At 41.9% G+C, this 15,541-nt stretch overlaps 1 protein-coding gene across 3 annotated transcripts in view; it reads left to right on the forward strand.

The window, feature by feature from the left end:
- LOC308301318 (exostosin-1) overlaps window positions 1-15,541 on the forward strand; it is a gene marked incomplete at both ends in the record, with an annotated part of 354,065 nt that overhangs the window by 244,317 nt on the left and 94,207 nt on the right. For all 3 annotated transcript variants that reach the window (XM_080745263.1, XM_080745261.1, XM_080745262.1), the window contains 2 exons: window positions 4,839-4,932; window positions 11,117-11,224. In XM_080745263.1, the coding sequence (XP_080601389.1) occupies window positions 4,839-4,932; window positions 11,117-11,224 (202 nt within the window). The remainder of the gene's footprint in view (window positions 1-4,838; window positions 4,933-11,116; window positions 11,225-15,541) is intronic.

Raw genomic sequence — 15,541 nt, forward strand, 5'->3', positions numbered from 1 at the left:
GCCGATATGGCCGTTTTTATAAGATCGGAGATCGGGGGGAAAAAAAATCGTTTTTTTTTTTTTTTTTTTTTTTTTCAAAAAAATATTTTCTGGGAGTACTGAAAGTTACAGGTAAGGTGAATGCGATATGAAATGTAAGCTTACCATAATCACAGTAATCCTTAATCATTTTCAATCATATTCAAGGGCTTTTGGAGAAATGAGACAGACAGAGCACTGCAGAGTGAAGGAGATTGTGTCAGACTCTGTGTACAGCTGGCAGCTGATGCCAATAAGTAGTAATTGGCCCCTTGCTAATGGATCAAAGGAAGGCAATTATGTCTCTCTGCACTGTCAACTAGCTCAGTAGTTCTCAACCTGTGGGTCAGGACCCCCAGGGGGGTCCTCAAATTATTTTGGGGGGGTCCCCAGATGATTAACTTAATGTGCAACATTGTTTTCTCTCTCAACAGTAAACAAATCAACATAAAGTTTAAGTGTATAGAGGGTATCTGCACATTTTCGAAAGTGAAAAATTAAGGACTTTTTAATACCTCTAAAATGACAAATTAAACATTGGCCAAATTGTCAAATATTAAAGCCAGAAATTGTGAAAATAGCCGATCTACATGCTCACAACTCCTCGCGTTGCGAGGCGTTGTGAGCATGTAGATCTGCTATTTTCACAATAGAACCGTGTTATACAAAATATACTTCCTCAACTCTTCAGGGTCGGGGGTCCCCAGTTAAAATATGATTATTTTGGGGGTCACGGCCTGAAAAGGTTGAGAACCAAGTGATAGAATGAATAGAATTTTTTTTTCTTCCTAATGCCTTGCCAAAAGATCGGATCGGGAAAGATCGGGATCGAATCGGAAGCAATAATATTTGATCGGTATCGGATCGGGAGCAAAAAAACCCTGATCGGGGCATCCCTATTTTTAATGAATCTATCATGGTTAAAATGGAGGATTGGAGGTTGAAGTTACAATGGGTGTGTGTGTGGAGAGAAGCCCTACCACTGCTCCCTGTTGAAAGTGGAATATCCCTTTAAGAGCTACAATCTATTTTAGTTTTTTCGCTGGGGAATGTAAACAGACCCGCACCGCATGAAGTAACGTCCGTTAAACGCAGACTTCCGCTAGAAATCGTGGAACACACCGGAAGGCATATTGTCTACAGGGTGGTTCCAGCCAGGGCAAGTTTATTTATTCTATTTTTTTCCTCTTAAAGGTATACCCAGTATACCGGTACATGAGATCTATGCATGTTATTTTGTGGTGAGTTCTAATTATTACACCAACACCAAATAGATAGATCTGTTAACAAACTTCAACCCATTAAAACCTGAGGCCGTTTCTACAAATGCCTTCTATATCAGCCGTTCGCAGAGGAAGTACAGGACAGTACAGCTACAATGTTTCAGATACAATGTCTCAGCACACAAATAAATCCTTTTCACGTGATTTATTTGGAATCGATTGTGAATTCACTCTGGGTGATTCTAAAAACACAACATTTATTTGACATGAGTACTTTTCACAAGATATTTGTCTTTGCTTGGTACCTTAAAGCAGGGGTTTTCAAAGTGGGTGATGACGGGGCACCCTGGGGTGCTGTGACGGCAGTCCAGGGGTGCCGCGAGATAATTTGATAATATTTGGAATTTATTTGGGCACTTAATTAGTATCATTTTAAACTTGAAGTACCAAGTTATTTTCAGTCAGTTCTAACCGAAGTGGCTATTATCTCAACGTTTTCCTTGCAACATAATCACTAAAATATCGTCACTGTCGGGCAGAAACCTCGTATCTCCAAGATTCAAATGTGTACGTCTTTTGGTAAAGCAAAGCCCTGCTTCATCATACAAGACTGTCGCACAAAACTAGTGAAAACAGCCGATCTACAAGCACGTAGATCTGCTGTTTTCACTAGTTTAGTACATTTAATTACATACAAGGTTTCCACCCGACAATGACCATATGTTATAAATATAAGGTGCTGGGAGTGAAAATTATAATGTAGGGGTGCCTCGGATTAAAAAAATATTTATGGGGTGCCCTGAGACAAAAAAAGTTTGGGAACCCCTGCCTTAAAGAAATAATATCACTTAATTGTTAGCTCTCAAGGCGATTACAGGTGGCAGCTGTTTTGAATTGCATTTGATTGTAACACAACCCATATATATACGTCATTTCCTGTCATCTTGTCACAACACTGAGGAAGACTGTTCAGGTCGAAATGCGTCCGTTGTTCTCTGTCCAGAGAGGTAAATAAATCATGTGAAAAGGATTTCCTTTTGTGCTGGCGACTTCTCCTTTGCCTCATGTTACTATTGAGCCGTGCACCAAAAATACTTTATTTAACTTGGAGCGTTGCAGGTTTTCTGCTCTTGTGCAATCTCTTTCTCTACCTACCAGATACAATGTCTACCAATAGGATTTAATCCCAAGACAGCACTGCATGTGGCTTGTTTACATCGGGGTCCTTTGTACTCAACGTACACTGTGAGCTTGTATATATTATTCTTAATAGCAACCCAAACATCTAAAATTAAGTTTACATAAAGATTGGTTAAAATAACGTTGTATCCGATTTGCAGCTTTAGGAGCCTGTAATCAGCAGGATGGGGACGAGAGAAATCAAGGCCAAGAAACAGAGAAATAGATAAAATAATACAACAGCTGGGGGCGACGGTGACACTAATGAAACATTTCTTACTGAAGTAGAGATGTTTGCTTTCCATTCTTTGTTAAATCTCTTGAGAAAAGCCGGCTCTCTGAGCTCTGAAGTCACAGCCTTAGAATTTTCATTCGATGAGACCGGCAGTGATTCTGCTGCCTGCTTTGGCACTAGTTGGAGGTTTCACAGGACAGGCCCAGTACTGTACTGTACAGTTCATTTAAGGCTATTTTACCATTGCACATCTAAAGACTATATACTTTCAGAGAACAGAAAAGTCCCCTGTACTGCCACCGACAAGACACCAAACAGCTGAAAAGCTATTACGCTGACATATTTCCCCTACACAAAGATTGAAACCTTTATTAAAGGCAGCCCGTGGAGGATTCTTGCTAGATATCTCATTGTCAAGTGAAATATACTAAGGGGCCATTGTTGCATTCTATAGTAGTCCCTGCAAGTTGCTTTGTATCAAGCAAGTCTCATTATGCATCTACCGTGCATGCCGTTTCCAATGTGCCTGGCTTTTACCATAGGGCTTTTGTGCGGGGAATATTACTGACTGTGTATTTGGTCCAATGAAAACATGGAAGATAATAAGTCACATTTCTTTGTTGTCCCCATTGCTACTCAGTTAAAAGTGAGCTATTTTCCTTTGTTCTCAAAGGTATTTGTATTGATATTCTTGTGATGGGCCTGTGGAAGTTTTTCAAGCGTGAATCTTCTTTAGCTTGCAGTCTTATGTTTATTCCGCTTCTTTTGCTGAAGGGCCTATTTCACTGATGCCTCACATTTTCTCTTGAGTTCCTCTTGACATTTCCCAGCCTTATGCTCCTCGTCTGTCTCTGTCTGCTGACTAGTTCTCGCTGGCCTATTTGGTTTCAGGAGACAGTTGCGATGCTCAGAAATGGTCCATGAACAGAGGAGTTCATGAATTTGAACCACGGTGCCCCCGTAACAACCATTCTTTACTCAGTCTAAAAAAAATAGTGTTTATTGTGTCCCATTGCAGTTTCTCAAATATTTTCAAGTCAAAGATCCCAAATTGATACGTAATAGTTCTCCCAATTCAAACGATTTGTTGCCAGGGACAGGGACATAAGGGGTGTCCTATTTTGGGAATGTCATATGCAAAAACATGTTCAAGTTGTTTTTGAGCGGTGCTAACCGCTCCTACATCTGGCTTTGTCTTTTTGTATGTAGGTCCCGCGTCTGTATGTAGGTATGTCCTGCACCATCCCACATTGGCCAAGCTTCACGGGACGCTTAATGAAATGAATCCATATATTATTTTAGGGCTTAAGTGGTTAAACTGGAACCTCCTCAAGGACCCCTGGGGGTCCTTGACCTCACTTTGTGAACCGATGTTCTATTGTACTGTATTCTGTCATCTTTCTTTCTTTCTTTCTTTCTTTCTTTGTCACATCCCGAGGTGTAGAAGTATTCATATTTAGTTTGTTTTGCCTTCAATTCACACCATTTTTGTGTCTATCATAACCTGAATACAAAACACTGATGCTGACCTTCAAAGCAGCCAAAGGTATGGCTCCTTCATACCTCCAAAACCTGATCAATCCCTACACCCCCACCCGTTCACTTAGATCAGCCAACACAGGGATGCTGACAGAACCCTCGCTAAAAGCCCCAGGACAAAAATCCACTCGTCCGAGACAGTTTGCCCTCCTGGCCCCCAAGCTGTGGAATAAACTCCCTGTCGCACTTAGAACAACGGACTCACTCGCTAGCTTTCGCCGTGGACTGAAGACTCACCTTTTCAGACTCCACCTAAACCCATAGCACTACTGAAACACTCAATGACCATACATGAAGCTAGTTAGCATTTATTTTTAGGATTTTTAGAATCCTTTTTTTCTTTACTGATTATATTGTTTTTCTAGATTGATATTCATATGCATTTGTTATATTGTTGTTGATGTTCTGACATGTTATTTTGTTTATTATAGTGATGTTTTATCTGCTTATTGTAAGTCGCTTTGGATTAAAAAGTGTCTGCTAAATGCCTAAACTGTAAACTGTAAACCTGTTCTGGGGTCTGGGGACTATGTCCACCCTTGTTTGTATTTGTATGTTACTTTTATGTTTTTATGTTGCTATGGATCAAGTGTCCTTAATAAAGTTTGATTGATTGATTGATTGTTCTCCTCCTGTTTGTGCAGGTACGACTACCAGGAGCTGCTCCACAACTCAACCTTCTGCCTTGTGCCCCGGGGTCGTCGTCTGGGCTCCTTCCGCTTTCTGGAGGCCTTACAGGTGTGTGTGTGTGTGTGTGTGTGTGTGTGTGTGTGTGTGTGTGTGTGTGTGTGTGTGTGTGTGTGTGTGTGTGTGTGTGTGTGTGTGTGTGTGTGTGTGTGTGTGTGTGTGTGTGTGTGTGTGTGTGTGTGTGTGTGTGTGTGTGTGTGTGTGTGTGACATCTGCATTTAGTTGTCAGCAACAATCCTAAAGTTATGGTTTGAGTTATGGTTACATGCAGTAATGTAAACAGTGAACGAGCGGGGCAACTGCTAGAAATACCAGCAAACACTTTTATTTCAAATGTCCCGTTCAAACTAACATATACTGTATACATTCTTTGGCCAAATGAACATGTATTTCCTCTAACATGTGTTGTGTGTACTATATATACCGTACTTTCTATGTGGGTTGACTGTGCATACAGCAGTGTATTCTGAGAAGACAACAGTGACCTTGCTTTGTGGTAAAGCACTTAAGTCAGGGACTGATACACAGCAGGGAACTTGTTGTGAATCTGTGCAGTAAAATGCACACGCACAACTGGTGCTTCAACATTTTGACAGTGAGCCCTTTTGTATAACTGAATCCCAGAACCTCAAACTGAAAGTCTTTGCGTCAACCGATATACAGCCGCCCCCGCCAGGGGCGTCACACCAAATTCTGGGCCCTGGGTACAAGGATTCACTGCGGGCCCCCCATGAATGTTAACTATTGAAAAATAGCAGATATACAAGCTCACAGCGCCGCACCGAGTGCCGCGCTGTGAGCTTGTAGATCTGCTATTTTTGAAAAATCGTGAAAATGTGTGCAAGAAACCTATGTCAAGGACCCCCAAGATGATATGTATTTGGCCACAGACCCGGATCTCAAAGTATTTAGTTCCAGGGAACCCCAGAAGCAAAATTTGAGTTACAAACGTTCGCTTAAAAAATACATATATTCAAAGATTTTCACACATTTTCACAACTTTTCAAAAATAGCAGATCTACAAGCTCGCGGCACTTGGTGCCGCACTGTGGGCTTGTATATCTGCTATTTTTCAATAGATAAAGTTATTAGGGCCCCTACCCATTGGGCCCCAGTAACTCAGTCGCACTTTCCTACCCCTTGTGACGTCCCTGGCCCCCGCCGCAGAGTGAGTGGCTTTCAATGTGCCGGCTCTTGTGGATTCTCCCTTACTCAGATCTCAGCGGAGAGCCTTTGAAAAGCCAGCATCGAAAAGGCATTTAGGTTTGAAACAGCGTGAGCTTTTGTGTAGCACCGTGCCAGTCTCCTCCACCTGCTTGTGTGAAAGCAGGAGACTACCAGAAAAAAAAGACAGAGTAGAAAGAAAAGGGCCTTCGTGATCAGGCCGATCTAATCAAGGAAGCGTTATGTGAATCTGCGTAGGCAGGTCACAAGTCGTGCACTTGACATTCCACTAATCCTATTTAATCTCTCAGCTCTTCCAGACTGGAGAACCTGGTCTAACTTGAACTTTAAATGAAAATATCATTGAGATTTTCACTCTTAACATATCTCTTTTACTGTGAAATAATTATGTAGGCTACTAATTCACATTGCTGTCTGCAGTGTTTGGATCCAGTTCAGACTTGTTCCTTTTTTCATTCACGCAAGCATTACTTGAAAGGGAGCACAATGCTGTATGTAACTTTTTTTTTAATACATTTTTATTCTGACCCATCTGTATAATAAATGTAGTGGGGGACCAAGCAGTCAAAGTAAGCAGATTTTCGAAGTTTTGTTTAATTTCCAAAAAGTTTCAAGTTAAAAACAGAACATATCTTTACTTAAAATAACAAAACAGGAAGTGAACTCAACTAACCGATATAATGACACATGAGGGAGGCTTACATACTGGTGAACCAAACTAATAAATACACACAGGGGAGGACACAAATAACTAGCTAAACGGCACCCACACAAGCCCCAGTCTCTCCCCCCTTTCTATTAGAGTCCTTGGAATGGTCCTTGGTATGTGTTCTACTCACTGCTGAAAGGGCATCCCTACCAACCTGTAGGAGTCACTATAGTGCAGCCACACAGAACTCCCTCCTGCCCTGAGTTGTGTCCATTGGCGTGCCAGAGTTCCAGAGCCCTTCCAATGTGACAATTGACCGAATTCACGTTACGCAACTGACGTCACGGTTGAAGGGGAAACCCTACTAAAAGCCCATAGAGTTAACACAGAAATCGCAAATGTATTGCAATACGGCTAGCATGATCAAGAACACAAGATAGTAAAAAGCACAAAGCGTTATAATTTACTTTACCGTTCAAAATAATGATTTGTTGGCTTTAAGTCCAGCAATTTCTGTGTTAGTTTACCCTTCAAAGCTGACGTCAGCACCAGGAAGTTGCTGAGAAATTTTCTGAGTGCGCGTGCGTGGGCGGGCCGTGAATAGGGTCTATCGCATACATCACAGTCAGTGTGTGCAGTCCACTGACCAACTGTGTAGTGAATGTGTGCCATAACTATTGGCATTGGATTAATACATGCAGTGGAATACAGCCAAGAAACCAACCAAGAAAAATACAATAAAACCAAGCTTTTTTCCTTTAAATACAGACGGATAGTGTAGTGCAACACAAACTTCTACCCTAATATAATAATAACGACGAATGATGAATTGTTGCTGAAACCATTAAATTACTTAACACAGCTACACACTCTGTGTGAAATTAAAAACACTTCTGATGAAGGAGGTAGTAGTTATTTATCCGCCAAATGCAGGGGCACACACGCAAAGAAGCGGGGAAAAGGTGCACACACACACACGCGCACACGCACATGCACGCACACACACACACACACACACACACACACACACACACACACACACACACACACACACACACACACACACACGCACAGACTTTGTTTTCCTTTTAATTTTTTTGGCAACTCACATTGGTTTGCGTAAAACTACATTTTGGAGCCTGTTCAAAGACAAGAAATTACATAAGAAGACAAATCCCTTTGCAGAGGCAAAAAAAAAAGGGAAGAGGACTCTCTGAGCGTTTTGCTTTAAACTTTTGGATCAACGTTACATGTTGCAGTCCTCAGACTGTTTCATCGTGCTCCCTGTAACAGCCTTACAGCAGATTTAAGGGAATTGCTTTTGTAGTGTTTTAGGCCTACTATACCTGTAGAATTCTTCTTCTACCACTTTTTGGGGTCACATGTTCAAATACTGGATTCTGATTGGCTTAAAACAGTGGTAAATCAGACAACAACCTTGAGTTGGCTCATGGACCCCGTGTGTATGCGCGCAGGGGGTAGGGGGGGACGGGGGGGATTAACACCTCCACTTCTTGGGTGGGGGGGATATCCCCTCCAGTGTTCAGGACCTCTTTAAAATTTTAAAATCGCTTCATAATTGCCCGATCTATGAGGAATCAATCTGCAGTTTTGCTTTGCTTCATATAGATGCGTGATCGCTGATCGCGATGCGTCATGCCAATTTAGCCAAATAAGAAAAGAAAAAAAGCTCTCGAAGCACTATAGGCTATACATGGCATGTTGACAGCGTTTAGGTCTAAATATGTTTTTTTCGGACACACACATGTACAGTAGGCCTATGTGCTACAGTTCAAGGACATGCAGCAGCCGTCTGGCTGCCATTACCTAGGCGCTGAATTAAGTAATTAAACAGCCCTATTCTTTTACATCTCTGTCATTTTTGGTCTAATTTTACAAATGTAAATTTCTAAATAATAAATGAAATGTATTTATTATTACTGTACTCAATATCAAACTAAATCAGGTGGGATATGTTTTATTTCGTTTAATTAGGCTACTGGTTCCATCAGATTCCCTTTTTTTTTGGCAGGAGGCCGCTGTTCCGTAGCCTATTAATTAATAGGCCACTATGCGTCCATTGTTCACTCAACAAGGCCAGCCTATGTCACACTGACACGCTGGCATGAGATGAGAGAGACAAATAGATATGTGGACGTGACAAAAAAAAGTATTATATTAATATAGCCTTCTCTCTCTCTCTCTCTCTCTCTCTCTTTCTCGCCTTTTTTTCTCTATACGCAAACAATGTCGGTTCTAATAAAACAGACCTTATTGAGTGTGAGATATTTACAAGCATGATATCACTGTGATATGTGAATAAGCATTAGCCCCCCCATCCTCTGGTTTTATGCCAGTTAAATGGAATGACGGACAAGCTTCTGATTGGTGAATGTACCTACAGCGGTCATGCCATCGGTTTCCTCACACGTTTCCATGAAAACACACCCATGAATAATTTTTCACGTGGTGAGCGCACAATTACGATCATCGCAAATCACATAATCAGCTGCTGAGCGTTATTCATGCGTCAAACGCGATCGTCGGCAGTCGGTATCTCCTTAGCACGGGCGTTAATTACCGCCTTCTTAATTGGGCCCTGAGTAGTTCTCATTTCAAGGCGTATTACTGCCCTCTAGAGGCACAGTCCCACCAGTGCAGTGCAGTCAGCTCAGCTCAGCTGTTCTGAATGAGTTTAATTAATGCAACGCGATAGTGACAAGCAGGCAGGCAGTGGCAGAAGGAGACCGTCATTGCAGGTGCTGGAACTGCTGCTGGTGTGTGTAGGCTAGTCTCACATCATTCTCAGTCAAAAAACCAAAAAACAATAACGTCGTTCTTTAAATCAAGCAACAATGTAAGTACCTTTGAACAGATGCATAATGGAAATGCAATTTCGTTTGTCAACACATTTTAAGTTACGTTTCCTCTTGTTTCTGTGGGGGGGATACAGTAACAAGAAAAAAAATGCCTTGAAATCTGCGTAAAACAACTGTGTAATTCAGCTCAAGTGGAGGGGATATGTCCCCCCCTCCTCGGGGCAAAAGTGGGGGGGATATCATCAAAAGTGGGGGGGATACCCCAAAATTTTTCGCGCGCGCTATGCGCGCACATACCTCCCAGATGTGTCCCCTTCACTTTTAAAATGCCTCCTACGCCCCTGCCCGTGTGTATTAGCCCTGAAGGCCCATAGACCATATTCACGCCGCGGCCATCTTGGATCACATGACTTCCTGGAGTAGCAGCCTGCATTACAAACCATTGTGAACAATGGAGCGATGGTCCCAAAATATGAGTTCTATTCAACCAATTTCTTTTTACCAAATTGACAAATGGGCAGATGACAACATCAACATCCCCAAAAGGATTAAATAGAAGGGTACATCCACAATATTCATGGTAGTTAGGTTGCAACCTTACTGTGTACAAAGACTTGCTATCTTTGCAGTGCTTGCTCCACTATCATATTAACTATTTGTTGTTAGATTGTTTCTGATTAATATGCAAAAATCACGATACAGTATTATTAACTATATGATGGCAGAGCAGGCACTAGTCTGCATACTGTAGCAAGTCTTTGTACAGAGTAACACTGCAACCTAACTACCATGAATATTGTGAATATACCCTTCTATTTAATCCTTTTGGGGATGTTGATGTTGTCATCTGCCCATTTGTCAATTTGGTAAAAAGAAATTGGTTGAATAGAACTCATATTTTGGGACCATCGCTCCATTGTTCACAATGGGTTGTAATGCAGGGCCTTGCAGGCTGCTACTCCAGGAAATTAAAATAGGGGATTTTAATTAGAGAAAAGAAAAGGTAAGTGTTAAAATGTAATGTTTTCATTTGCTTCATTCTATTGTTTTATCGCATTTATCATGCTCAAATGTGGGGCATGCGTACGCATGGGGGCACTCGTACAAGTGGCTAAATATGTCTTTTTAGACACAATAAGCCAGCAGTTTCTTTATTGCTATTTGCAGTAACACTTCTAGCCCCCATACTGTAAGTCAAATCCAACCATGAAAGGTTGCGTTTTATCTTGGGAATGGGCTTATTCTATGTAAATTAACTTTTTTAGCCACTGAAATAAGAATCTCTAAAACAATAGAAAGAAGTAAATGAAATAATTTAACACTCATCCTTTATATTCTTTAATTACAATATAAAATATGAACCCAACAAAGTTGTCCTTTAACCCTATAGTTGCCAGGTAGCACACAGCTGCTTCTTCTCAATCCCAGTGTCATCTGCCTCTTCCCCCCTCCTGGCTCCCTAACAGCACCGAACACACAGGGAATATGGGAGGTTTTCACTGACCTCTGCTCCTCTGCAGTCCCTGAGTAAAATGTCTCCCCTGTCTGTTTTCCCCCCTCACTCACTCTCACCCCCATGCAGGCGGCCTGCATCCCTGTTCTGCTGAGTAACGGCTGGGAGCTTCCCTTCTCTGAAGTCATCGACTGGAGGAAAGCTGCCATCATCGGAGACGAGAGACTGCTGCTGCAGGTAGAACGATAGCAATGATGGACGGGTACATACAGACATACAGACATACATACATATCGTCGTTGTCGGTTGGAAACCTTGTATGTCCAAAACATTTTGTTTTGTATTTATCATTTTAAGAATTATTTAAGGTAGTGAAAAAAGCTGATCTACTAGAACACAACGCCTCGCGTCGCAAGACGTTGTGTGCTTGTAGATCTGCTATTTTCACTAGTTTTGTGCAACAGTCTTGTATGCTGAAGCAGGGCTTTACTTTGAAAAAAAAACTTTACGAAAAAAACATGCAATTTTAAACTTGGAGATACAAGGTTTCTGCTCGACAGCAGTGATGACATATATTGTACATACATGCATATTGTACATACATGCATGCATGCATGCATGCATACGTAAGTACGTACGTACGTACGTACGTACATATATACGGTACATACATACCGTACATACGGTACATGCATACATACATACATACATACATACATACATACATACATACATACATACATACATACATACATACTGTACAGTACAGATAATCAGTCTGAAGAGGCCAGTGTATAGAGTTTACTGCTGTACAGTACAGTTATATGTTGAATCAAGGAATAGATGGACTGTCTCTTTTCATCTGCGGCTAATTCAGTTTTGATATGGGGCTGCCGTGTGCTGACAGAGTGTCTGCCGGGTGAAATGCCAAGCTGTTCTCTATCATAATCTCCATCTCCAAGCCCCCCCATCCCCCCTTGGGCCCCTTGGGTCGCCACCTTGATCCGTAAGGCCCTGATCCAGCACATCTGCGATCCAGCCAGAGGGCTCCAATAGAATAGGTATATGGCAGTGGGAAATGAACTTCGTGAAACTAGGCAACCTAGAGGTGTGCAATGCATAGTGGCTGGAAAAACCTGTGTTCCAATGAATCCAATGTAGTTATTATTTGTTAATACTTTTCATTGGTTCAATATTTATTGCGACCGTCAGGTCGCAGTTACTATCAAAACCTCCACCGGCTGTCAGTCTGTCAGCCAGTCAGTCTGTCAGTCCGTCACATCACACTTTTTCCCTACTCATATCTCTGCCACCGTTATCCATGCCAAACTTTACACACACACACACACACACACACACACACACTCCTTGGCTGCCAAACCACTACCTCCACCCCTCATTTCTCACATGGCCCTCTTCCAACGCCACCATGAGGCCGATTCTTGCAAAACACATTTTTAGACACTGCTCCTACATATTTTGCCATAAAATCACACAAGTCATGTCATCAACATGGATCTGTCCCATTTCCTATATTCCCTCCTGATTGGCCTTCTAAAGTTTGTGTATTCGACCTGACAGTTGCTTATCTCCCGATTAGGGAGTCTTACTGGTAAAATAGCGTATCTGTAGATCAGCTAGTTTTGCTACTTTTGCTCGACACTGTTGTACGACCTCATTTACTATTATGTAAATACATAAAATACGTTGAACTATGGAGATACAAGGTTTCCGCCCGGCGTCAACGATAGTGAATACAGTACACACAGGGTTTGATGTACTGTGACGGATGGGAGGTGGGAGGAATCCATGACCCTGCTTTCATTCATTCATTCATTTGTATCGCTGATGGGAATGTGTTTTATCCCTGCTTCTGTCTATGATTGTCTCGGCATTATAATTGATAATATCACCATTTAACAATTTAATTTAACATATATACCGGTATGTTGACCTCATTAACACTGCCGTCCCTATTTTGTTCCCTACTTTGACAGGTTTTTCGTTTTTTCAATCTTTTTTTTAACTTAAGAAAATGTATGTTTGTCCCAGAAATGAGAATATAATTTTGACAAATCGTACAGAAGACAGACAGCAGTTTTGCACTTGCACTAACCTTTTTAGTTAGGTTAGTCATCGACCAACATCAAACTCATTTAGCACATATACGTACATGGGTATCCACATAACCTTTTCAATTCAAGTGAGGAATTTTCAATTTACAGCGCAAGGTTTTTATTTAATGGCAACATTCATAAAGTTATTTTTCTCAATATTTAATTTAATTCTCAATATTGATTCTAGACTTTCGGTCCCCTACCGCACCCTTTAATTACAGCATCAGGTGGAATGTATGATATTTACCTTCTTAAATTACTTCCTGAATTAGTATCTGCCAGCTGCTTGACCTTTACTGACACCTTGAATGTCACATTATTAATGTGAACAACACTACGCACTGTGTGTGTGTGTGTGTGTGTGTGTGTGTGTGTGTGTGTGTGTGTGTGTGTGTGTGTGTGTGTGTGTGTGTGTGTGTGTGTGTGTGTGTGTGTGTGTGTGTGTGTGTGTGTGCGTGTGCGTGCGTGCGTGCTCAGGGGCGTCAATTGGGTATGGCAGGGGTATGCAGCTGCCATACCATGGGTCCACACTTGTATTCTTGTATCTTGACAAAATGGTACATTCCCAGGTTCTGCAGGTCAGCTGCACAGGTGCAATGCATTATTATTAATTGTGGCACGTTTACTAACATGCCATGTTTAGCTGCACTTGAACAACCGTTCCAGGCTGCCATATCCAGCCCAAGAAACCGTAGAAACCCGGTAAAAAACTGACAAATGCCCTGCGGGCGTGCGCATCTTTGCCATACCCTGGCTTTTGCTGAACTGACGCCACTGGCGTGGCTGTGTGCGTGCATGCGTGTGCATGTGAATGCACACATTATGGGATTGTGCTGTTTCTCCCTTTCTCTAGTTGACTTGCATGCAACATACTGTACACACATACATAGTCACTCACCTAATGCTTTATGTATTTGCTGTAGGTCTATAGTGAATCAAATGAAGTATTGGGTGAATGTACAGTATGTTCTATGAATGCATGTTCTATTATCTTTCCATCGTCACCTAGTGGTAATGGAAATTCAATGAGTGCTCCATGAGTCACACAATGACCGGCTGACCTGTAGAAAACAAAAATTCCCTTTCAAAGCCAGTGCAGTAACTGCCCACTAATTAACTTTATTGAAAGAGAGCTCCCCACACAGGCGCTAACGTTCTTCCGAATGTGATGTTTCTCTATTTGCTTTCTGAAAAAAAAAAAAAAAGTTACATAAAACAGCCGTCCATCTAAAAAACACATGGCCAGACCTGGCCCATGGACCAGCTCAATCCGGCCTGCGATATCCTCCAAGGAAGCAGTTGATACGACATTCCTCGAACTCTGACCATTTTGTATCACTGACTGGGCTTTTAAACTAGGAGTCCATATTGAAACCTGGCTTGAGTTAGAGCAGTGGCTCTCAACCTTTTCAGGCCGCGACCCCCAAAATAATCATATTTTAACTGGGGATCCCCCCACCCCGATGAGCACGAAGAGTTGAGGCATTACATTTGTATTTAACACTGTTCTATTGTGAAAATAGCAGATCTACATGCTCACAACGCCTTGCGTTGCGAGGCGTTGTGAGCATGTAGATTGGCTATTTTCACAATTTCTGCCTCAAATTGTCAATTGGGCAATGTTTGACCAGAGGTACTAAAAAAGTCTTAATTGTCCTTAATTTGTCACTTCAGAAATGTGCAGATACACTTCTACTGTATGTTGGTTAGAGTGAGAAAACAATGTTAACATTAAGCTAAACATCTGGGGACCCCCCACAATAATTTGGGGACCCCCTGGGGGTCCCGACCCACAGTTTGAGAACCACTGAGTTAAAGGACATTGTCCCACAATGCTTCCAGAACGTGAAACATGACAGAAAACTCCATTTTGGGGGGCCTTTCTCATCCCTAAGCGGCTTAGAGTGAGTGAGCAGGTGGAGGTTCTGTGTCTTGCTCAAGGACACATAGCTATAAGGGGATTTAGTCTGGGTCTTATTTGTAATGGGACTCTCTCTCTCTGAGCTCTCAGCAACCATTGTTCAGCTAATGATTGACCTACAATCAACTACAGTACATCTACATTATACGGTGCTGCACATACTTCATAGGCTCTGGTATCTGGTCAAATATCCTTTCTGATTTAGGGTGCGTTCGGAAACCCACACCGGGTGTGTGCTCGGTGTAGTGAGTGCAGTGGGCGTGACGTTGGAGAGTGCGTTCAGTGTGGCTTATTTACGAACGACCAGTTTTAACAGGCAGCTGTGTGCTTTTTCACTCTGAACTCTGAAGGTAAACTTTCTGAAAAGCAGCAGTTGCTGCTGAGTATGCTAACGTAACGTTGCTATTAGGAGATGTAGGTCTAATTCACAACATTGGCATACCTACTGTTAATTTACATGTTGTTGATGTGTGTGAAACTATCAAGCCCAAACGACCAATTAAGCTGCAAGTGCTG

This window comes from Nannobrachium achirus, assembly GCF_963921795.1.
Source record: "Nannobrachium achirus genome assembly, chromosome: 16".
Classification (NCBI taxonomy): Eukaryota; Metazoa; Chordata; class Actinopteri; order Myctophiformes; family Myctophidae; genus Nannobrachium; species Nannobrachium achirus.